Source organism: Dermacentor albipictus, chromosome 1 (genome assembly GCF_038994185.2).
Source record: "Dermacentor albipictus isolate Rhodes 1998 colony chromosome 1, USDA_Dalb.pri_finalv2, whole genome shotgun sequence".
Classification (NCBI taxonomy): Eukaryota; Metazoa; Arthropoda; class Arachnida; order Ixodida; family Ixodidae; genus Dermacentor; species Dermacentor albipictus.
Window position 1 is genome coordinate 356,496,511 of NC_091821.1, and position 24,740 is coordinate 356,521,250.

The window sequence follows — 24,740 nt, forward strand, 5'->3', positions numbered from 1 at the left end:
CATCCCTTCTACTAGATGCAATTTCATCATGCAGCACGATGGAACCTATATTTGTTTTATTTTACCTATTTCTTTGATGACATCCTAGTTAATCTTACAAGAAAACTCTCAAGCAAGAATCCTTGGCGGCTCTGAAAAGTAAACATTAAAAGACTTTCCAGCTAAATAGCATATTCATCAAACGTGCAGAAAGCCACAAAACAGGAAAACCTTAATGAGTTCATGGCAAAATGTAGGTATAAGCACAGAAGTGTCCAAAAGAACAGAAGGGCCCAAGTGAAAATCCACAAGGGAATGGCTTTTGAAAGAACCCTCCTCACAATCTTGAATACACAAACTCCTAAGAATAAGCCTGAGGGCTTCTTATTATATCATCTCCCACAGAAAGAAAAATAAAAGCATCTTATTTTCTAATTTCTTTAGACATATACAGATATCCATGAGCAATAAAAATTAAGTTTATGAGGACTTTTGAAAAGAACAGGAGAGATCAAACCAAAACTATCAGGCCAGTCAATTAGAGCCCAAGACATTTTGCTATTGTTCTTGCAATGTGTTCAGAGATCGGTATTGTCAGCGTGAAAGCTACCTCTATACTAAATCAGATCAAAAGGGGCAGTTCTCAAAGCAATGGCCGGGTCTTAGGTTCAGTTCGGTCATCAATCAGTGGGTGTGTGCGCTTGCAAAGGCAGGGCCGCCTCCTCTGGCAAAGGCGTTCGACGGTATGATGTTCGAGTTGTCAGGTACACCACCATGGTGGCAAAGGACACCATGCACACCGCTATCATGTGGCCCAGCACAGCCTCTCCAGGCAGCATTTGGTAGTTTGCTTTCCTGCACACAGGAGAGAGCAGCAGCACAAATGTAGTCAGCTCATTCATATAAACAGACACAGTAAGGAGATGGCTTCACGGTCAAAAATAACTGCTAAGCAAGACATACCTCTAATGTGCTTATTATAAAATTATATGTGGCATGAACAAGCATAAATTACTGAGTCGTTACCTTTTTTGGGCACATTAATTGTCACTGGTGCAATGATAAGTCAAAGGAGAGCTAACTGCCTGAGTGTCCCAATGGAAACACACATAAAAGTTTTCTACATAGCATACTGTCCCATTCACATGAAAATTTTGTAGGCACAGCCACAAGGGACATACCCTGTCTAAAATTAGATTTAGTGTCAGTACTTGCATTTTACTGATAAAAATTCACAGATGATTACCATACTTCTTAATGCAAAATTTGAGCACAGCTATATACACGTTTTCATTTCACAATATATTGGCTGGTGCAGACAATCTGTCTCGTGCAGCACTTTGTAAACAGATCACAGCGTGAAGCGACTGCATAGCTAATCGGGAGATCACAACAGTAGCATGTGGGTGAAACGTGGGTGCGATTCACAGCAGCTACTGCAGACAGACCTCCACTCATGCAGTACGTTTGGAAAGGTTGGTTGCGCTGTAGACGATCACAAGAAGACAGGACAGGCGCCTGTCCTGTCTTCTTCCTTGTGATCGTCTACAAAGCGCAACCAATCTTTCCAAATGCAATGAACTAACTTGCCCAACAACGCATTCTGCAGTGCGGTTTCCACATATAGTATCATGCAACATGCTCGCCGCATGCCATTGGTGAACAGACGACAGCACGCTCCTTTGCCGCCATCTTGTGCTGGTCATTACAAGTCTTGCGTGGCACTGCGCTTTTCTTCTCATGCTTTCACCATACCCTCCTCCACTTTCCACCTCGTGGTTCCCCTTTCCTCCTTTCCACTTTCCTCCTCCCGCCTCTTGACTCTTGCTAATTTTTTTCATCCCCCACTGCGATCCGTGTTCGCTTTGCTCGTATGCTCGGTTACGCCATAGGACAACGCCAACTCTCGCCGCAGGATTGCATACCTAAGAGCTGCGCTCTAATAAGACAAAATATTCCATCAGTAGCAGCTACAACCCAAACTATTAAACTAGTGATATTATTTCTGATCATAAGGGACATAGGAATGTTCACTGATGTAGATTGAAAAGTTTATTTTGCAAATAAAACAGGTTCTCAACACTTCTGACCTCTGCACAACACTAAGCCCTGCAGGAGCATTTATGGGAACACACCAAGCCATGATAGATTTGGCAACACTTTTGTTGAGTCGGTGTTTTAAAACAACAAAGTGCTAAGAAGGCCAGGTGGGGCTACGGGCTTGATAATGCAAATATGCCAGAACCAGGCACTCCCCAAGATTGCCTGTATTTCAGTGATTATTGAAAGTAGAAAAATGAAAGCATCTATTTCAGTCAGGATAAGGTACTCTAAGCTGCTATGAAGCAGTTTTAAAGCTGCAATTCACCGCTAGTATGATGAGGAAGCCATGCCTACTCAAAACTGGTTAACTGCAAATGTACCAAAAGCTGTCAAATATCTCTAATAATTATGAGTGTTTTGACACCTTGAGGGAAGTGTTCTTGAAAAATAATATTTCGGCACAATGCTTGAGCTACCACTTACAAACAAAAGCGCAGCAGATTAAAAGGCTTCCATACACCTTTAGCAAAATGTGACGAGAAATGCTGCAAAGCACTGCTGAGAGGCAACATGAAAATGGGTGCACATAAAAAGGTTTTCACAACCGCAGCTCATGCAGAAAAACTGAGCACAGAACACTGCTATGCATTAGCCACTATAAGCACTTCAGAGTTCTTTACTGAGGCAGTGTCAAATTCAGTTTTTGCAGTAGCATTCAATGAACAACAGGCACACAACACTAAAACTATCGAATAGGTTCAGTGCAGACAAGAAAAGGGATATAATATAAAACCACAAGCCATTCTCAGAGCCAAAAAAAAAAGACCATGCAGTTGCATATTCATGCACTGTGGTGAGAGTTGTGGGGCATAATCGGTTGCCTTCGCTCATGTACTGCCAATGTCTGTAGCCTGCTGTAACAAACCAGTGCTCATGCGGCTTCTCTCCAAGTCGGAAACCTGCCGCCAATGCAAAGACAACCATTCGTCGAAGCTCCTTGCCAGCTCACATATTCTGCCTTCAACAAGCGTCCTAACTCTATCTTGCTCAGTCAAGAACGAAAAAAAGACAGCACCTTTTTTGCACGCAAACAATTCCATTGGTTGTATAAAGCAGGGCCAAGCATAAGACTTGTGTCAAAAATGTAAACTTTATTAGAAAAATAAATTCCACACTGTAATGAATTCGGGCTTCCCTACATACGCAGGCCCTTCACCCCATGCATTGCCGATTACAAATGACATGCTCGAATGCAATACACAAAATACTTCGAAACCAAGCACAGAAGGTTTCTGAGGGAGAGCGAATGCTTTAGCGCTATAGCGTTAAGGGCTCCGTGTCGCAGGAAATCCGGTGTCGGCGTCCCATGAGTGAAAATTGCTGTATATATTCTATACAGCACTAAAGTTCTTCTATCTCTGGCTCATACCATATGTTATATTTTTTACAAACGAGAAGAAAGAAAATAGAGGGCCGGATTTTTGTTAGTCATATCATAAGAAGCCAACAAACAATGACACCAAGGATAGCATAGGGGAAATTGCATGTACTTATTAATTGAATTAAAGAACTGGGGGAAACTTCGTTACAAATTTTTTCCTCTAAATTTTGAGAATGAAAGCCCCCAACCAATGTCATGAAACAAAACAGCAACAGTGCATGCCTTCTGTGTTAAATCTTCTCAGACTGAAATATTAAAAATGCGAAGCAAGAACAGAAGATCAGCCTATGCAAGAGGCTGCATTTCTACCTGAAAGCTTGCCTTCGTGCAAAGCGTTCGCCACGAGCGTTTCCCAGTAAGCATTACGATTACATAAGCTGCACTTGCCGGGAAGTCTGAGAAGTAATCACGGATCTTTGAATGCTATCGCCTTCCACTCTTAGAGAAAAAGTTTAAGCATCCTCCAACCTGTTTTGTAGCTTATCAACTTCTAGAAATTCTTTCTGGAGTAAAACATGAAAATATGGTACCGCACACAAGCCTACATGACAGTCAAGAAATCACATCCTTATTACCTTCCAAAATGACTCATTCCTTGTACAAATTACACAGCTGCTCATCTATCCTTGTTTGGTACACGGCAAGCTGTCTGGGATATGTTGTGCCAAAAGCTTCGTCAAAAAGCGGTCGGAAACCTTGCCCCTCTTCCATGGGCCCACGCTGCCATAGCTAACCTGTATTATTGTCTCCACCAACATGAGCCTAACTCCAGATGACTGACAGAATTTATTCTCGTGTCATACAATACAGATGTGTTATTAACCCTTTCAGTGTCAGGTTTCTTCCAGAGGTGATGCACCCCTGGAGTCAGGGTTTTTTGTCAGGGATTATAACATGAACACAATAGTCTATTTTTGAAATTGCAGAAATAAAGAAATGACACGAACAATCGCAAATGCTCTCTTCGTGTGGTCCTCACATTCCTCTCTGCTAAATGGAATGTCAAAAGCAACATGGCGGGACAGAAACACGAAAATGCACCAGTACGTCAGCGACATAGAAAGGGCTAATTGTCATGTCAAGCAAATGCCAGAACAACTTGTCTTTTCCAGAAGAGCCTTCCCCACGTACATAATAAGATTCCCAATGTATCCACAGGATGCTTTGGAGAAAACAAAAAACTTGACCCAGAAACAGGCGTGCTTCAGTGGCATGCATTGTTTCTAAGAAAGCCTGCCTTTGAAATGAAGCCCACTCTCATCAACCAAAATGTCTCACTCTGGCATGTAGAGTGCCTGAAATTTCTCAACAGGTCTGGTCAGGACAGAACACAGCTTGCGTAGTCCCGGTTTTGTGTACTGATCATCTGCTGCTTCATTATCTGTACAAAAACTTAATCTGAGCATGAACCAATCTCTGCTCAACATATTGCTTCGTAGGAAGCTGCAGACGAAAAGCTATGTACAAGTATATTTACAAGGGAATACACCGCACTTGGCCAAGACGCAACAGTCTGCACTAGCCTCCAATCGTCGTCGCCGTCTTCTCACGACTCGCCTCTTCGTCATTGTAAATACTGTTCCGTAGCACTACCCCCGCCGGCAAAAGCGCCATCCCAGAGTGACTAAAGGCCGGAGTTGGAAGCAGTGTAGTAAGCCTTGAGCCTACTGACATGCACGACATCACTAGATGCCAGAGTAGAGGATGAGGTTGAACTCACAGGAGGAATTTTGTACGTCACAGGCGTCACCTGGCGCAGCACGCGGTAGGGCCCTGTGTATCGCGAAAGGAGCTTCTCTGAAAGTCCGACGTGATGAGAGGGCGACCACAGGAGCACGAGCGCACCAGGCGAAACCTGTACGTCACGGTGGCGGGTGTTGTACCGACGCTGCTGAGTGGTTTGCGAGGCCGTCAGTCGAGTATGGACAAGCTGGCGTGCATGGTCTACGAGGTCGATGGCGTCGCGCGCATACTCGCTTATTGAGATCGCAGTAGGAGGAAGCACCGAGTCAAGAGGCAAGGTCGGTTTGCGACTGTACAGTAGATAAAATGGAGAAAATCAGGTGATGTCATGCCGGGAAGAATTATACGCAAATGCGACATAAGGAAGGGCAATGTTCCAGTCATGGTGGTCCTTGGAAACGTACTTGGACTGCATATCGGTAAGAGTACGGTTTAACCGCTCTGTCATGCCACTGGTTTAAGGATGGTATGAGGTAGTCAGCTTGTGTTGAGTGGAGCAGGAATGCACAATGTTGGTGATAACTGTCGATAGGAAGTTACAACCACGGTCAGTAAGCAGCTGTCGTGGGGCGCCATGAAGTAAGATAATGTGACGCAAGAGAAAGTCCGCGATATCATTGGTGCAACTGGTAGGGAGAGCCCGCGTGATAGCGTATCGGGTGACGTAATCAGTTGCGACAACTACCCATTTGTTCCCAGAGGATGACGTGGGAAAGGGACTGAGGAGGTCTAATCCAACACGAAATAACGGTTCCACAGGGACGGTGGTCGGCTGGAGATGACCGGCAGGTAGCACCTGAGGTGTTTTTCGACGCTGGTAGGGATCACAGGCAGCAACATAGCGTCAGACGAAGCGAGCGAGACCAGGCCAATAGAAGCGGTGGCGGACACGGTCGTACATGCGCATTACCCCTAGATGTCCTGCAGTGGGTGCGTCATGCATCTCAAAGAGCACAGTCTGTCGTAGATGTCTTGGCATGACAAGAAGATCAGATCCGTCAGGGAGGAAGTTCCTTTGGTACAGAATGTCGCCCTAGAGGACATATTGGCGAATGGATGCGTTGGTAGGTGTAGAGCGCAGACGCTCGATGAGTGCTCGCAGCAATAGGTCTCAGTACTGCTTATCGGCGATGTTAGCGAAGGCAGACACAGAGAAAATGCCGTTGGCGGTACTACTGTCGGCGGCGTCAGGCTCATCTACCGGGTAGCGAGACAGGCAGTCAGCATCCTTGTGTAGTCAGCCAGATTTGTTAGTGACAGTATACAAATATTCTTGGAGCGACCAAGTCTTCCTGTAGATCTTTCAGTGAGCATAACCAGCAAAGCGCGTGATGGTCTGTGACAACGGAAAAGGGTCGGCCATATAAGTATGGGCGGAACTTCGCAACCACCCAAACTAGGGCCAGGCACTCACGCTCAGTGATGCAATAGTTGTGCTCCAAGGGTGAGACAAGCCTGCTGGCATAAGCGACAACAAGGTCGTTGGCGCGCTGACGTTGTGCCAGTACTGCGCCAATTCCGTGACTGCTGGCATCAGTACGGACTTCGGTAGGTGCAGAAGGATCGAAATGGGCCAGAACAGGAGGCGTTGTGAGAAGGTCGATTAGATGCGAGAATGCAGAGGCCTCGTTACTGGGTCCGGTTGCACTCCGTTCGCATCAACGAGATGCCCAAGGACAGTAATCTGGCGACGGCCGAATTGGCAATTCGATGCGTTGAGTTGCAGACCGGCTCGACGAAAAAGTCCAGGACTGCTGAGAGGTGCTCGAGGTGCGTAGCGAACGTTGGGGAGAATACTATAACGTCGTCCAAGTACCACAGGCACGTGGACCATTTGAAACCGTGAAGAAGGGAGTCCATCATGCGTTTAAAAGTGGCAGGAGCATTACATAGACCGAACGGCATCACTTTGAATTGATAAAGACCATCGGGTGTTACAAAAGCAGTCTTCTCACGGTCGAGATTGTCCACGGCAATCTGCCAGTAGCCGGAGCGAAGGTCAATAGAGGAGAAGTAGCGAGCATTGCGGAGGCAGTCCAGGGCGTCATCAATCCGAGGTAGGGGATACACGTCCTTTTTGGTAACCCTGTTAAGGTGCCGATAATCCACACAAAAGCGCCATGAGTTATCCTTCTTTTTTTACCAGTACAACAGGCAGCACCCATGGACTACATGATGATTCGATAATGTTCTTGGCAAGCATTTTGCAAACTTCTGCATGAATAACTTGACGCTCAGCCGGTGACACTCAATACAGGTGGCAGTGAATAGGAGGCGCATCACCGGTATTAATGCGATGTTTAACAGCTGTAGTTTGGGCCAAAGGACGATCGTTGAAGTAAAATATATCGTGGTAGGAAAACAGAACACGGTAGAGCTCACACATGCTCGGACGGCATGTCGGGCACAATCATTTTCTTTAAGTCGGTGATGGTACAAGTTGCTGACTGCGATGATAGAGGAGGATCGGCTGATTTGTTGTCTACTGCAATAGATGCTACTGAGTGATCTTCGAATGAGCAAAGTTGGGCAAAAGACATCCCACATGGCAGTACTTGTGTCGTCAAGCCAAAATTGACCACTGGCAGGCAGATGCAATTCGCCGTAATAGATAAAACTGTATGAGGTACTGTGATCCCATGTGTAAGTAGGACGTCTTGCATAGGAGCCGCGATGTAGTGACCATCGGGCACTGGTAGGGATGACACTAAGTCAACGTGAGTAAGTGCAGAAAGTGGCAAGCAAACAAAGTCAACGGAACTGAGGCAACTGGGGTGTGGTTCAACGGGATCCAGAACAGGCAGGTCAAGGCGGAGAGTACTGGCGGAACAATCGATGAGAGCAGAATGTGCGGAGAGGAAGTCTAAGCCGAGGATGATGTCATGGTGACAGTGGGCAATAACTGTGAATAGCATGATAGTGGAGCAATCGGCGAAGGAGATGTGGACGGCACACATACCAATTATGGGGGCTGCTCCACCATCGGCGACACGGACAACAGGCGTCGTTGCGGGTGTGATTATTTTCTTCAGGCAGTTACGAAGGTCAGCGCTTATTACCGACAAATGCGCCCCAGTGTCTATAGGAGCAGACACAGAAACACAGTCGACCTGCACATCAAGAAGGTTCAGATGAGTGGGCAATGTCAGTAGAGGATTTCGCGGCGTAGGGAGCAATGCAGCGTCACCTCGAGGTGCTGCATCTTCTAGTTTTCCGGCTGGGAGTGGCGTCCAAAGGGAGTCGGCGAAAAAGAGCGATGGGGCTGGGGAAAGCGAGATTGTTGTTATTGGGGCGAAGGCAAACTAGAATAGCGGTGGTTCAGCGCAGGAGAATCAGTGGCGGCATTATCGGAGCGTGTGGCATAGGGATGAGAAGGGCCACCGAAGGGGCGAGAGTATGCAGCATAAGTAGACCAGGTCAGGGAACTCCAGCGACTGCGACAGCGCCGAGAAATGTGCCCTATTCAACGGCAATGAAAACAAATGGGCTTGTCGTCAGCAGTGCGCCATTCAGATGGGTCGCGGAAACATGGTGGGTAATAAGATGCGAGACGGGGCCAAGTCAAAGAAGCCGGGTGGGTATCAGGGCAATGGGCCGAGCAGATGGTGTGAAGACCCATGTTTGCGAACTCCTAGCGGACAACTGCCTGGATCAGGGAAACCGTGACTGCAGGTGCGTTGGAGGAGGTGGAGTCGAAGGCAGGCGGATAGGCGGCCTCAATCTCACGCCGGACGATCCTGGTAACATCGCCAGTGTTGTTGGGACGAGGAGCGTCGGCACAGGAAGATGTCGCTGGGTTGTTGGGCAGACGGGCAAACTGCTGGTCGATACGTCGGCTTTTAGCGAGTTCCAGGTGGCAGCACTCTTTTTTAACTGCATCCACCGTCGCCACGTTGTTGAAAACGAGCAAGTTGAAGGCGTCATCGGCAATGCCTTTGAGGATGTGGGAAACCTTGTCAGACTCAGTCATGTGTGCATCAACTTTGCAGCACAGAGCCAAGGCGTCCTGAATGTACATGACGTAGGGCTCCTTTGACGTCTGCACACGGCTGGATAACGCCTTCTGCGCGGCAAGTTGGTGACCGTATGGGTTGCCGAACAAGTCTCAGAGCTTTTGCTTAAGAGAATCCCAACTGGTAAGCTCATCTTCGTGCGTCCAAAACCAAACTCGAGGTGTGCCACCGAGGTAAAAGACTACATTGGCGAGCATGATAGTAGGGTACCACCGGTTATTGCGGCTGAGGTGTTTGTACAGGCCGATCGAGTCCTCGACGTGTTCCCCATCTTTGCCCGAGAATATGCCAGGATCACGGGGAGCGGGGAGAGTGATGTAGGTCGTTGAAGTGGCAGCAGGTGTCGGAGGCGGCTGAGTCGAGTTGTCATCGCCAAAAGCCATGAAGGAAGGCTCGACGTACCGTCCACTGCGAAGCTTCGTGACGAGGTACAGGGAACGTCCACCTCCACCAGATATGTTACTTAGGAAGACGCAGATGAAAAGCTATGTACAAGTATATTTACAAGGGAATACGCAGCACTTGGCCAAGAGGCAACAGCCCGCGCTAGCCTCCAATCGTCATCATCGTCGTCTCACTGCTCGCCTGTTCGTCATTGCAAATACTGTTCCGTAGCAATATCACCAAAAAGTGGTGCATGGATGATATTTTTTTAACTAGCACATTTTCACATATGGTTTCTAGGTCACTTCTTGCAATGGGACAAATGCTTGGAAAGGCAACATTTCACATCTGTCCATCGACTCCCAAAGTTTTCTAACATATGCAATGCGTGGTGGTTACAGAATATATTGTATTGCAAAGTGGTTGGTCTCAGTAACAATGAGATGAAGAAGCACTCCAACGAAATATTGAAGAAAATAGCTGACTGCTATTCCTGCACCATCACCAAGTTAAAGAATTGTACAAGGAGCATGGTGAACAGGAATAAGCTGGTACCTGGGGCATCACCTTTTGTCGCACTAATTTTCAAACATGTGTGGAGTCTAAGCTCTCAACACTGTACAAGGGTTCACCACTGTCATCCAAATACAGTTCCAAATTGCTCTCACTCAATGATTCTAACCTCTCTGAATCACCTTTTCTTTTGTTAGTTTTTTTTTTCAGTAAGACTTTAAGCACTAGCTTTCCCCACAAAGGCCACCATTTTGCAGACCACAGGTCACACAACAACAAAAATGTTGAACACCATGTACCAAACTTTTCTATTCAAAAGGCTACTCGTACAATCGATGTTGCTTACAACAGGGACATAGAAATGCAGCAGCTCAAACCATCCTGAGGGCTGTGCGAAAAATCAGAGGAACTCTGGGAAACAGGGCTTGTTCATCTCTTCCTTTTCCTTTTTTTTCTTTTTTTTTTTGCAAGTAAACACTTGAAAAGCTCGGCTTCCTTTCTGCACGGAAAGGATTAATCAAAGGGCCTCTTTGCCCATGCACACCCATTTGTTTTTTCCAATGAGAGGCAAACGTGCCACACTAAAGATTGGGGTCCTACGTGCACTAAAGTGAGTATGTAACTGATGGCTTGCTTACAGTTTGGCAGTTGACACAAACAAAGGATTGGTTTCATGGCATCAGTTTAAGCATCGCGCTCACTAATTTCTCAAAACACGAAGATGGACCACTATGCACCAGTATTTATTTTCTTGGGTTTCCTCCTGCAAAGCTTTTGCAAAATTAAGTTTGGGGCATCTGTAATGCCATCGTGGATACTCTGCACTGAGGACCTACCATTTCAATGCACATTGTTCTTTACTTTCTTCACTCGCTGCTGCTGCCACTCTTCCTCACGGCAGCGTTTTGACAGCGAGTGTCCGTGCTCATGGAGTTAGATGTGTTTATGTCTGCCAATGCGCTCGTGACACCATACTTGTTTATTTAGTTAGTAAGCAAATGTTTATGAGTTTATGCAGCCAATAAATAAAGCTACTATCCTTACTTTGTATAGCTGTCTACTAATCTGCTATCACAATCATTGCTTCACCTTTCGGGCGAAACTACAACTTTATCTCTTTTTTTAAACATACCTTACAGGCTTCAGGCAAGGCATTGAGTAAAGGGCGCAGTACATAAAGTGTGGCTTTATCAGCAAGATAACTTTATCAGCAAGGAACATTTGTATTCGTCCGCACATTCTAAGCTTGTTAAGCGGGCCATTATCAGTTTGTGCTTCAAGAATGCCCTTAGCAAGCCTTGCTGTCATGAAGTGGACGTAAGCTTTGAAACGCAAACTCGATATTTGTCCTTGGCTGGATACCCTAGGGTGGTGCTATTGCCTGTCGTGGAACGCATTTTAAGAGAAGCGCGTTCCAGCCCGCAGAAGTCAGTTGTCGATGCCCCTCCCGGCATACACCCTAAAGTAAGTGTTATATCTTACATGCACGGGATATCCCATAACTTGAAAAAGATAGCCCAAAGGGCGAATGTAAGAGTTGTTTTTTCTGCCGCCAACAAGCTCGGCAGGCTTTGCAGGTTGACGGATCCAAATGCCGTTCCTTCCGATAAGTGCAGAAAGCATCACCGAAAAAAGTTCGTCGAGTGTGTCCACTGGGTGGTTTACAACCTCCCGCTTTCATGTAGGAAGCAATATATCGGACAAACTGGGCATTGCCTAAATGGTCAGCTCCGTGAACACAGCAACAATGTAAAAAATGGCTCCGGTGGTTTCTTGGCAATTCACTGTCGCGATCATGGCTGCAAACCTCTTGAGGACCAATGCACGATTGTTTCCCGTGGCAGTACGCAGCTCATCCGAGAAATATCTGAAGCGCAGATGATTGCAAAATTGGGTGATAAGCGTGTTAGAAACTCACGTCCGTGTCGTTTTATGTTGCGCAATATCATTTGAAATGGATTATCAACTTGCCCGGAATTCTGCTCTCACCTGAATTCACCCAACATCAATTGCAATCCCTCGACCCATCTACACAACAGCAGCTGTTACCTGGGCTTCCCCAAAATGAGGAAACAATGCTGTGCCGCTTACGCTGGGCCGTTGCATTCACCAATGCATATACGTGTTTGATCGGAATGGCTGACAGCGGCGAGTGCAATGCCTGCAGTGACACAGGCATTGCACAGGAAATGAAAGACATGACCTCTGCCCAGCTCTAAGTCAGTTAGATAGAAAGCCATTCACCTTGAACAAGATCTGTGGACCATGGCCTCGCATATCGCAGCTACAAAAGGCCACAAAAGCACTGCTGCAATATTTGAAAGCTACCGGATTGAGTCACCGTCTGTGATCCGGACTGAGTGACCGATCCAATATCCCCAGTGGACTTTCTCTTCTTTTAATCTTTCCCTCCCCTTTTCCCTTTCCCAGTGTAGAGTAGCCAACCGGGCTCAGTCATGGTTAACCTCCCTGCATTTCGTTTATCATTTGCTCTATTTCTCTCTCTCTCTTCTAGCTGTATCCAGGGAAAGAGTAGACACTGCACACAAGTACGTCCACCCTTTTAGCTTTTTCAATAGCGTCAAGATTGAGTTCGACCTTACTCTAAAAAATTTACAAGACAAGAAACCCACCCTCTGGCATCCCGATGTGTCCACAAGAATGGTCAGGATCATTCAAATAACTCGGTTACTTGTGCACCCAGAAGTTGAACAAACTGACTTCTTTCACTTAAACCTGAATTTAGCAAAATAAATCAGCCAACTTTCATCTTCTTTTCCTTTTTTGGTTTAAACTGAAAACATTGAACCCTGCCTATATTTTTGTGTTCAGAATATAAAGTGCTGAGCTGTGAAGCGTCACAGCTACTTTCACAAGTGTTTGCTTGGCGATATTCAAAAGGCATGCGTTTCGCAACTGACCGTTAATGTGACATATACAGTTTATTGACAGGGACTGTAAAACTAGATCCACCTGCACTATCATAAAACACTGGTGACCCAAAACCATGCAAAGCGAAGTGCCACCAAGACTCACAGCGTGAAGATGAGCTTCTCCAGGATCCCCATTAGTGCAGTGGCCACAGCAAGCACGAAAATTGCCAGTCCAAAGTAGACATGCAGAGGCAGGTACTGAGCTCGCAACCACTGGCGCACTCCAGGAAACAGGAACGCCACGAATCCACACAGTAGCTGCAATAGCACAAATTGGTACCATTTCTATGTACTCTGTTTATCATGACGAGTGTGATATGCTATAAGCAGCCACGTACAGCTGTACCATAGTTGCTTACTTCCGTTAGAAAACATAAGTAAATATATTTATCACAATAGTAAATTACCAGCCTCTTTTGCTGGCCAAGCTCAAGTGCAAGCATTCATGCCTAGCATGTGTTAATACAGCCCTGCAGTTGCACATTCCACAGTGGCCCACATTGTTCCCAAAAATAGTTCTACACCTTCAGCTATGAACCGATTTTCTTAGTCATCTAAACTCCTGCCCCACGCTGCAACGTTTCTGTCATGACAGGCCTGGTTCAAGCATATCTTTGAAATAAGCTATAATGGGTAGCATCACGAAGGTTTTCCATCTTTCACTGAAGAATTCCATCTCTTACTCTTAATGGTACGTGTTGTACTGGAACAGCCCACGGCAAGTGCTGCTTGTTATGTACTTATCGGATCTTTCACATTTTCTACTTGCCGATAGGCGCCTAGAGAATTCGTTTTCAAGAAGCGAACACTTCCCATCAACTTGGACAAAATTTCTCTTACCGGCAGCACCACACATCCCTTAATTGCGGCCACCTTACTCCCAAGAAAGTTGACATTGCTGGATAATTCAGCTTTTCTACTCTCTTACAATACCTTCACAATAAGACATTGTGAGGCTTATAGCACGTTAAAAAGACAAGGACGAAGGTGAGACATGAAACACACAGGCGCTAACTTGCAACAATCTTTATTTCGAGCAAGGGACCCATACAGTTTTCCAGTTTTACAGTTTTCCCACCCTTTAAAGTGTGGGAAAAACTATGTCGGGCAAAGCGGAAGGTGCCTCAACGAGCATTTAAAGGAACACCGGTACAATGTAGCAGAAAAGCGGGGCGGGTTTCTTGACGCCCACTGCAGGCATTGCAGCTACACTGTTGCCGGGGTGGATGATGGCGACCATTCGACGTGTGCTCCAGCATACAAAGACTGCTCCATTGTGGGAAAAGCCCGAGGTAGGACTACTCGCGAAATTATAGAAGCAGAAATGATTGATAGGCTTGGCGATAACTGTGTGTCCAAACCATCCATTGCCCTTTCCCACAAAGAGTTATCGTACCTGCGCAATAGTGTGTAAAGGTATTTTGTAAACAGCGCATGTATGATGTACGCGAAAAAGTTCTGTATATGTATGGGTCCCTTGCTCGAAATAAAGATTGTTGCAAGTTAGCGCCTGTGTGTGTCACGTCTCACCTTCGTCCTTGTCTTTTTAACGCGCTATAAGCCTCATGATGTCTTACCAACATGCCCAAATCACTGCTTCACAATAAGCCTCTGGATTCTTGATCTTCAATGTCCTAAGGGGCCAAAAAAACTATGGGGGCACCCAAGCAATTCTCACGATGCGTAAATGCAAGAGTATTACTTGTCGCTGAGTATGTTGCTGAGTTATGTTGCTGAGTTTAGTGTTGCGGTGAAACGTTGCTGAGTTTAGTGCTGCTGTGTTATGTTTCCAAGTGTAATATTGCTGCTTATGAGGTCACAACAATGCAACACGACAAACCAGCCATATTGTGAGCTCTCAGCTGAGTTTATTTGTGGAGTTGTCATTAAAGCAGTGTTTCATGCACATTGTGTTGACTGTTCTTTCTTGATGACACCACTTTTCAGCATGATGACACCACTTTGCCGAGCGACAATAGTACTTTACAAGTGGCACCATGATGTTGACACTATGTTTCTTCATTAGGTTCATTTGCCCTGGAAGCATATGGAGCCCACGAAGAGGGAGCCACCCCATCAGACGCTTAAAGCGTTTCATTTCATAATGGACCAGTAAAGTTGTTTCTCTCTCTCTCTCCCCTTCATACTATGGCAGAATGTCGTAGTCGTCGTTCGATGGCTACCTGAAGTGCATTGCACCTTATATTCGTCATCATTATCCATGGGCTCCAGTGACAGCGTCTGCAGGTCCAAGTTGATCGACAGTAGCATGGCCTTGTGATCAGAGTAGTATGATGATTTGTAACTTACTTCGTGCATTGTGTGGCACGGGAACGTTGTCTTGCTGCAGCAGCTCACTTTGCATGTTTTGCTGCACTGCAATGGTCTCATACTTCATCATCAGTGAACTGGTGCCTCCAGCCACGCTTTGCTGTCCCGCCTGATGATGTAGACGCGAGCAATTCAACTTCGGACAATGAAGACTATATAGCACCGACAGTGGCGCCACTCCTATCACGCGCCCTCCAGTGAATCACCCACCAGGCAGAGCCCAACCACATGCACAGCCTAGAACAAGATGCAGAAAAGACTTCAAAACACAGAGCTGATTCATTTGGCAGTAGTTGCCAAATTCTAACAAGCCCCCGAATCAAACGTGCCCCGCTTCCTATGTATCTAAAGAAGAAAACTAATGTATAGATAACATTAAAGCACCTAAACAAAGTAGAAATCTAACGCAAAAGAAATTTTTTTGCAAGAAAACTGGGCAAGGGTCTAATATGTGTTGCACAGTGGCAACTGGTTTCCTAAAGTTAGCTCTGCCGCAATCATTTTAGCTTCGTCACGCGGCAAAGCATACGAATGCTGCGACCAGTTTCTGGCTCAATTTTCCTGGAGGAGAAAAGCGTTCATTAGAATGAGGTAAATACCCCAATCCAACATTGGTTTACCATTATTGCATGAAAATCTTTTTAGGGTGGGCGGAAAATAGGCGTTTTCAGTGGAAGATGATGTGTGTTCAACACATTCACTGTCCCTCAAGCTCTGCCGAGACGGACCTTGCAAGTTAAGGGATTGCTATTGAGATCCCTATAGTGGTAAGGCACATGCATGCTAACTGGTCAAGTCCAAACTATCTGGCGAAAGCCAAGTTAAGGATCAAAATTATGCAAGTATTAGCTTATAGAAAGGCATGGGCACCGGTTGGAACCTTCAGTCAAGATTGACAAGCAGTCCAACGTTGAGCAGAACAAGCTCTCGAAAATGACCAAAAATGCAGCAGTAAATATACTTGCAACTGGGATAGTTGGTGAAGTTCAAGATTTCTTGCGCAAGCACAAGATCACAAGAACATGAACGTGAGCACAAGCAAACCGGACTGAATAAATGGCACACAGACAGGTGTCTATTTAAAGCATAAAGCAGGATGAAAGATGAAGCAACCCACCATGATTGTTTAATAGCTTTGGTGTCACGCTGCTTAGCACGAGGTCACGGGATCAAATGCCGGCTGCAGCGGCCGAATTTCGATATAGGGGTGGGGGAATGCAAGAACGCCCGCGTACAGTGCATTGCAAGCACGTTAAAAAGCCCCAGGTGACCAAAATTCCACTAAAGCGTGCCTCATAATCATACAGTGGATTTGCCACGTAAGAACCCATAACTTAATTTAATTTTAAAGGCAAAGCGAGGGTAAAAGGAGTTGTACTCGTGATCACATGCTTAAAGACAAAGGCACACAATATGTGCTATGAAATGCAATGAAATCAGTGCTACACTGAAAAAAGTTGTTGATAGCAACAATGTTGACTGCCAAAAGCTCAAAGCGAAGAATGAGAGTTACGCTCCTTTCCGTGTCACAGTGAATGAGAATGTCTTAGAAAAAATCAACTTGGTAGACATTTGGCCAAAGGGTTGCCTTTTCCAGCCTTTCTACAGAAGGCACGATGCATCCAGGGATGCCAGCAACAAATTAACATAATGTCTTTTTTAACCTCATTAATGAAGGGCTCCGTTTTTTACCAAAATGTTTGTAGTCTATGCCCAAAATTCTCCTATTTCTATGAGGACGTGCTAGCAAGTTCATACCTTGTTGTATGCTTAACTGAAACTTGGCTTTGCAATGACTTACTGTCCAAGAATTACTTTCCACCAGAATACACAATTCATAGATGTGACAGCATGTATGATGCACATGTTAAATATGGCGGTGGTGTGCTAATTGCTGTCCAGAACAATCTTAGCATTATGAGGCACGCAGACCTTGAGATTGCACCAAAGACTGTGTGGGTTGAAATTCCTGTTAAAAGTGGCAAGAATTTGTTACTCTGCGCAGCCTACTTTCCTCCTAGCATGAGTAATGTGCAGTTTTCTGAGCATATGAATGACTTAGTTAAAGTTGTTGATGTTGCAAAATATAATGTCCTGGTAGCTGGCGATTTCAATGTTCTATCTATTGTTTGGGATTCTTCATGCACTATAACCATGTCTTCATCATCACCTCGCTGCGATGCATTGTACTTATTTCATTTCTTGGATTAACGCAGTCTAACATGGTTCTAAATTTCGTTGGCAATGTTTTAGATCTGATTCTGGCTAATTTCTGCATTGCTAATTTTTCTGTTGCTGTCAGCAATTTGGTTCCTGTTGACTATTGGCACATTCCATTCAAATTCGAAATTTTTCTGGAGATGATTCATGGGTTGAGCGAGCTTCTTCGCTCATTTGTTTTTCTGAATGGTGACTATCTAGGTCTTTACCACTATCTGATTGATGCCGACTGATCTGAATCAACAGATATCAACAAAGCAGTTAGCATCCGTACTGATACAGTAAAACATCGTTAAACCGTACCACCTTAAACAGTAGTTTAGTTTTAAAAGTAGTAAAGTCAAATCTCCGACTCAATGGCCATTGAACATAATGTGTTTTGTATTCACATAAACCGTACCAGCTTACAACGTACATATCGGTTAACATGTAGCGTTTCCCCTTTTGGTCACGCAAACATGGCAGTGCGTCGTCTCCATCGGGTGGCCCGGCAGAACAACAAGCCTCAGAGATTGGAACAGCCTTCAAGTGCCCTGTGCATTCGTGCGTGAAGCCACATCAACAGCAACATCATTTTGGCGCCGTGCTAGAGTGTTGTGGCGTCGTGCAAGCAAGGACTCTCGTCATGCCGAAGCTTGGACAAAAAAGACGCCGGGTGCTCAGCATAGAAGAAAAATTAGATATCGTTCGTGCTATCAAACGTGACACGAAGCCGGCACTGGCACATGACAGGAATCTACTATTGACTATGGTGTGTGGCATTTGGAATGCGAAGAAGTTGCTTAGCAGCGCTCCTGCGACCGCGAAGAGATGCCATGTTGGCTATGACAGCGAGGTTGCCTACCAACTCGCCCAAACTGCCACGCTTTTGACGAGGTTCGACTTTTCGCCATCGTTGCCTCTGCTGTTGCCGAAGTGTCACCTAGCGACAGTGATGAGGACAACTCGGAAAGCGACAGCGTGGGCAATTCAGGACCAACAGTGGCAGAAACTGCGCATTACGTCAGCTTCATGAATGCAATCATCATCATGAGAACAGCACCCTGCAACGAAAAGAACGCGCTGCAACTTCTGCAACGCTACCGTGCCCGTGCACGAAGAATACACAATGCCAACGAGGAATCTGCCATGCGAGTGTTTGCCGAGGAGAGGGGGCAGGCTGAAAAGCTGGCTCGCAGCTTTAGTAAGTTCAAAGCCGCTGTCGTCGCTGCCGGGGCATCAAATTTAAATATCACTTTTGTCGCGTGAAGTGAATAAATACTGCATGTTTTTTTTTTCCCTTGCATCGCACTCTCTCTGAGTTCCGTTTTGACAGGGCAATCTCATGCTTGACCTCATGCTAATTCGGTTAAGCAGTACTACCATTTAGTACGCATTTTTTCTGAGCTCCAGCCAACTACAGTTTAACGAGGCTTCACTGTAATGCAAAATGTGCTTTGGAAGCCTTCATTCACTGCAAGAAGTTTCATCCTCCTCGCTATCCTACGTGGTTTTCTAAGGAATTACACGGTCTACTTCATAAAAAGCTAAGGTATCATAGGAAGTTCAAGAAAACAATCATCCGCGTGGTATAAAAAAATTTAGTGTCTTGCGAAGCCAGGTGAAATGCTTAACATGTAGAGACGGTGATGTATACATTAAGTTTGTTGAAGAGCATCTAAAATGCGATCCAAAACATTTCTGGTGCAATGTAAATGATTAAAGTTTTAAGCGGGCTGAGATTAATGTCATAAATTATCCATCTCATGACATTCTTAGACACTGTGACAATATCGCCAATGCATTTGCGGAACATTTTTCCTCAGTTTTCCTAAATACCGCGTGTGCTCCCAGCTTTGGTGACTGGTAGTATAGCTTCAGTGACCATTTCAACATTTCATGCTTTACAGAACACAATATCGTAGTGGCTGTAAGTTGAAACCAAAGCATTGTCTTGCTTATGACCGCATACCAAGTTTTGTTATCAAAGGCTGTCCATCTATTTTTGGTCCTCTCCTTACACACACCTTTAATCTTGCTTTGCATACAAGTGCCTTTCCTTCTTGTTGGAAGAATGTAATAGTTGTGCCAGTTCGTTAAAATGGCAGCATGAGTGACATAAAAAATTATTGCCCCGTGTCCCTCTTGTCGCTGTTTGCAAAAGTGTTTCAAATAGCTATGTTTACACATCTGTCCCTTTTCTTTAAGCATAAGATTAGTATATACCAACATGGCTTTGTTCATGGTAGGTCTGTGGAAACAAACCTTGTTTCTTTTCTTGATGCTGCAGGACCTGCTGTTGCTAACCAAAGACAGACGCCGTACAGTACTTTGACTTGTCAAAAGCATTTGATGTTGTTTCTCATGATCTTCGTATCCATAAACTCTTGCATTATGGCATTAGTAGTAGCCTGTGCATGCTGATTAAATACTACCTGTCAACTCGGTTAAATTATGTTCACGTTGGTGCTAAGTACTCTTTGCTTTATGAATCAACTTTCAGTGTTCTGCAAGTGTCTATCTTAGGCCCATTATTTTGCAATATATTTGTTAATAACTTTGAAGAATGTCTGCATTATTCGCATCTCCTTTTATACGCTGACGATATTGCTACAAGGCGCTGCAGTAGCGAACGATTATGAGAGGACTGGCGAAGACGACAATCGCCGAGAGTCGTGCACATGGGCTCCATCTTGTATGCCTGTCTTCTGCCCGTTGTATATATCTTGTAAATATATTGTCAAGTGTCTTTTCTCCCCATAACATTTTCGAGGAGAGTGCGGGTTTTCCGAGTTTCAAGACAGATTTATGCAGCAAACGCTCCTTGGTGGCATCTACAATGCCAGCACAAGGCGGCGACAAGAATGCTTCGAGCAGGTCACCAACTGTGCTTCAACCATCTGCCGCCAACCGCCCCATCGTCTTCACACAACTGCGTGACCCGGGTACCTTTTCCAGCTCTGACAACACGAAAGGTCGAAGATTGGCTTTAACTGTAAGAACAGCTGAGCAGTAGCAACAACTGGGACCCGACTCTGATGCTAGCGCACATCATATTTTGTCTGGTGGGCACGGCACAAGTGTAGTTTCTGAACCACGAGCAGGAACTTACAAGCTGGGAGGTATGTAAGCAAAAGCTCATCAATGTGCTTGGCAAGCCCATTGGACGCCGTCGTGCTGCGCAGAAAGAACTTGCATGCCGATATCAGACTTGCACCGAGCCCTATGTGACGTACATCCAGGACATGCTCGTGCTTTGACGCGAAGCCAATGACACGATGCCGAAAACGGAAATGGTTGTGCATATTCTCAAAGGTACCACTGAAGACGCATTCGCACATCTGGTTTTTATGAACTCATCCACAGTGCAAGACATCATCAATGAATGCTGACGCTTTGAAGAAGCAAAAAGTTGCTGCGTTACTCTGAACTTCCCACATCTTCCAAACACAGCTGCGACGTCTACCTGTGAGGATCTCCTTCTCCCACCAGTTCCTCCTGTTCCTGATGCATCCGACAATATTGTGTGCATCATCCACCGCGAGATTGATGCTGCCTCCCCAGTTCACCTTCAGGTGCTTAACCCCGACAAGTTCCATGCAACCATTTCCCTTACCCAAACCATTGTGTGTCAAGAACTAGCAAACGCAGGATTACAGACGCTTTGCCCAGTCAACAGACCTGACTACCACCCACCCGTTACACCTGAGCTATACAGAAGCCCAACTGTTCATCCTCGTTATCAGAATTCCACAGAATGGTAGACTTCTGATGACAGGCCTATCTGCTTCTGTTGTGGATGCATTGGACGCATTTCCCGCCATTGTTGCAGTGCTTGGAACTCGCAGCCTTGGCCGAGCTATCGAAACATCTAACGTCCAGGTGGTAGTTCCCGAGTGCCGGTACACAATGACAAGAACAGCGCTCTGCCATCATGGCCAGCACAGTAAAACCGCTCCCCTTCGCCATCCCGACACGCTGTTTTGGCACGACACCAAAGTTGCGACCATGTCATTACGTACATTAGCCATCTTCTGTCACCAGCCGAACACAATTACTTGATCACAGAATGTGAATGCCTGGCCCTCTTTTGGGCCGTAGGCAAATTTCGCCACCACCTCTATGGACGGCCTTTCACTGTTATCACCAATCACTACACCTTATGCTGCCTTTTGTCTTTAAAAGAACCAGCTGGATGTATCAGTCGGTTGGCTCTATGGCTTCCAGAATACTCTTACACAGTGGTGTATAGGACAGGCCAACTTCATGAGGACAGTGATTGCTTGTCGTGTCATCCAGTAGACCCACCAGACCAGGCTGAGACCGGCAAGTCAACTCACGACCTTGCGCTTATTGCGTTTGGTGGCATCGCCGATGAGCAACGACGCGACCCTTACCTTAGAGACATCATTCTCAGCCTGGCGGACCTGCCAATTTACCCCTCTTCACATATGTTTATGCTGCAAGATGGCATATTGTACTGTTACTGTTATTGTTGACACCTCCATCCTGATGGCCCTGAATTGCTACTGGTTGTTCCCAAGCATATGCGTCAGACTGTGCTCGCACAGTATCATGATGTCCCAACCGTTGGTCATATGGGAAGTCTCAAAGACATATGACCATGTTCAGCGTCAATTCTTTTGGCCTGGTATTTAGCGTTCCGCTTGTCATTAAGTCACCACCTGTAAATCTTGTCAGCACCGCAAAAAACCAGCAGCCCTACGAGCTGGCCATCTTCAGCCCATTGAAATACCATCTGCGCCATTCCTTCAAGTTGGTCTTTATCTCCTCAGCACTTTTCCTCTATCGCTTAGTGGAAACAAGTGGATAGCAGTTGCTATGGACTACACCACCCGGCACACGATCACGCGGGCTCTCCCTACCAGTTGTGCAACTGACGTCGCTAACTTCCTTCTCGACGCAGTGATACTTCCCCACAGCGCTTCCCGACAACTCCTTATCGACCGGGCCGCTACTTTCTCTCACAGGTTGTCCATGACATCTTGCACGCCTGCACTACAAAGCACCAGTTTACAACGGCACATCACCCTCAGACCAACGGCCTCACAGAGTGGCTCAATAGAAGTATCACAGAAATGCTCACTATGTACGTCTCCACTGACCACTATGACTGAGATGCCGCTCTGCCGTTCATTACATTCGCCTACAATACGTCCCACTATAATTCTCCTGGTTTCTCTCCATTTTTTCTCTTGTAGGGATGAGACTCTATGCTACCATTTGACACAATCCTCCAAGCCTTTCTCGATACAATGTCAGAATATGCCTGAAATGCCATATCTAGAACTACCGAGGCACATGAGATTTCACGCCTCTGTCTAACCACTTACCAAGAAAAGCAATGACGCATACATGACGCTTGTCGCCGCGATGCCCACTTTAACCCTGGTGACATCGTGCTTCCTTGGAAACCAGCATGGCGAGTTGGACTTTGTGAGAAGCTGATTTCGCTTTACTCAGGCCCATACCATGTCTTGCGTCAAGTGGCAGACGTGACCTACGAGTTACAATCTCTCGATACCTCCACACCACGATCCTCCTCCGATATCGTTCTTGTTGCTAGACTGAAGCGATATCACTCAAACGTGCCAAGTGCTGGGACAGCGCCTTCGCCACCGGGGGTCATGCTACAAGGCGCTGCAGTAGCGAATAATGATTAGAGGACTGACGAAGATGACAATCACTGATAGTCGAGCGCACGGGCTCCATCTTGTATGCCAGTCTTCTGCCTGTTGTACATATTTTGTAAATATATTGTCAAGCATCTTTTCTCCCTGTAACAATATTAAACTTTACCATGAAACAGAATCGGAGCAGGATTGTGAATTATTACAGGAAGATGTGAATTCTCTTGTGGAGTGGTGTGCTTCAAGCTTTTTTGGCATTAATCCAACTAATACAGTTGTTGTTTCCTTTAATCGCAAAATATACATTTTACTATATGAATGCTCACTTGATAGCATTCCTTTGAAAAGAATGAGCTGTACGCACGAGTTAGGAATATTGGTCGACTACCGGTTACCTTTTGAAGAACATGTTTCAAGCATCGTTAATGCATCCTACAGGAAGCAAGGCCTCATATCAAGAATGACTACAGAGTTTACAAATGCCAACTGATTTATTATCTTGTATTCTTCTTTTGTCCACTCGAAATTAAAGTTTAGTTCTGTTGTATGGAACTGTATTAATTTGACCAATGTTGCAAAAGATTTAATGTGTTCACCAATGTTTCTTTTGTATCCTGTACAATCAATTTCTTGGACACCGTGTATTTTATTCCTATGACTGTGTAGTGTGCATGTTTAATATTAGACCCTTAGAAACAAGGTGAAAATACCGTTATTACTTATCCTTGTATAAACTAATACACAACCACTTCTCCTGTCTGTGGTTACTGTCAGCTGCAATGTTCTGCATGCCTCTCCCTAACTTGCATGATCTTAGCATTTTTTATGTGAATTCCTCTGGCACCTCTAACACTACAACACGTCTTCTAACACAACAAAATACCTTGCGTCATGATCTTGATATATTCAGCTCTACTATTTGCTCATTAGTATCTGACTTCTGTCTTTGATTAATTCAATTTTTGTTGCATTTTGTACCCCTGTTGTTTGAGATATTCTGTTTTGTTTTTAGGTTTTAGTGTAACACAAGTGCACCAATATTAAGTCGTAAGGTTGTTCTTGGGCACTTTCAGAAAATAAATAAGTGAAATGAAATAAATGAAATGAATGTCTGTGATCACGATTCCAAATGCATTTTCCTCCTTTTCACCCTTCATGCTGGCTTGAGTTTTTCAATAAATGACAGTTGTCAGTGCTTCACTCATTCATTCCTGTTTCTTCATGTTCAAGTCCCTGCCCTTGTGTTCTTACACTAGTGCAAGAGTGATGGGATAGTAAGAACTCAATTAACTTATTCATTTTGTATAGTTATCGGCAAAGCCATAGTCCTGAAAATATAACAGATTCTTGTGCTCCTTTCTATGTTTATCACATTATACAGTAAAACTTTGATATGACAAAAATGGGTATAACGAATTATCAGTTATAATGAAGTCTAAAATGCTTTTCACCAATACCAGAGTGTAACAAATATAATATGCTTATATGCTTATAAAGCATATTGGATATC

The 24,740-nt window shown here is 45.3% G+C and overlaps 1 protein-coding gene across 2 annotated transcripts in view; it reads right to left on the reverse strand.

The window, feature by feature from the left end:
- Positions 1-436: 436 nt before the first annotated feature.
- The window catches only part of LOC135902280 (transmembrane ascorbate-dependent reductase CYB561-like), a 35,573-nt gene continuing 11,269 nt past the window's right edge, over positions 437-24,740 (reverse strand). For both annotated transcript variants that reach the window (XM_065432260.2, XM_065432258.1), the window contains exons 4-5: positions 13,153-13,307; positions 437-834 (exon numbers count right to left, since the gene is read on the reverse strand). In XM_065432260.2, coding sequence (XP_065288332.1) covers positions 660-834; positions 13,153-13,307 — 330 coding nt within the window. In that variant the 3' untranslated portion in view covers positions 437-659. The remainder of the gene's footprint in view (positions 835-13,152; positions 13,308-24,740) is intronic.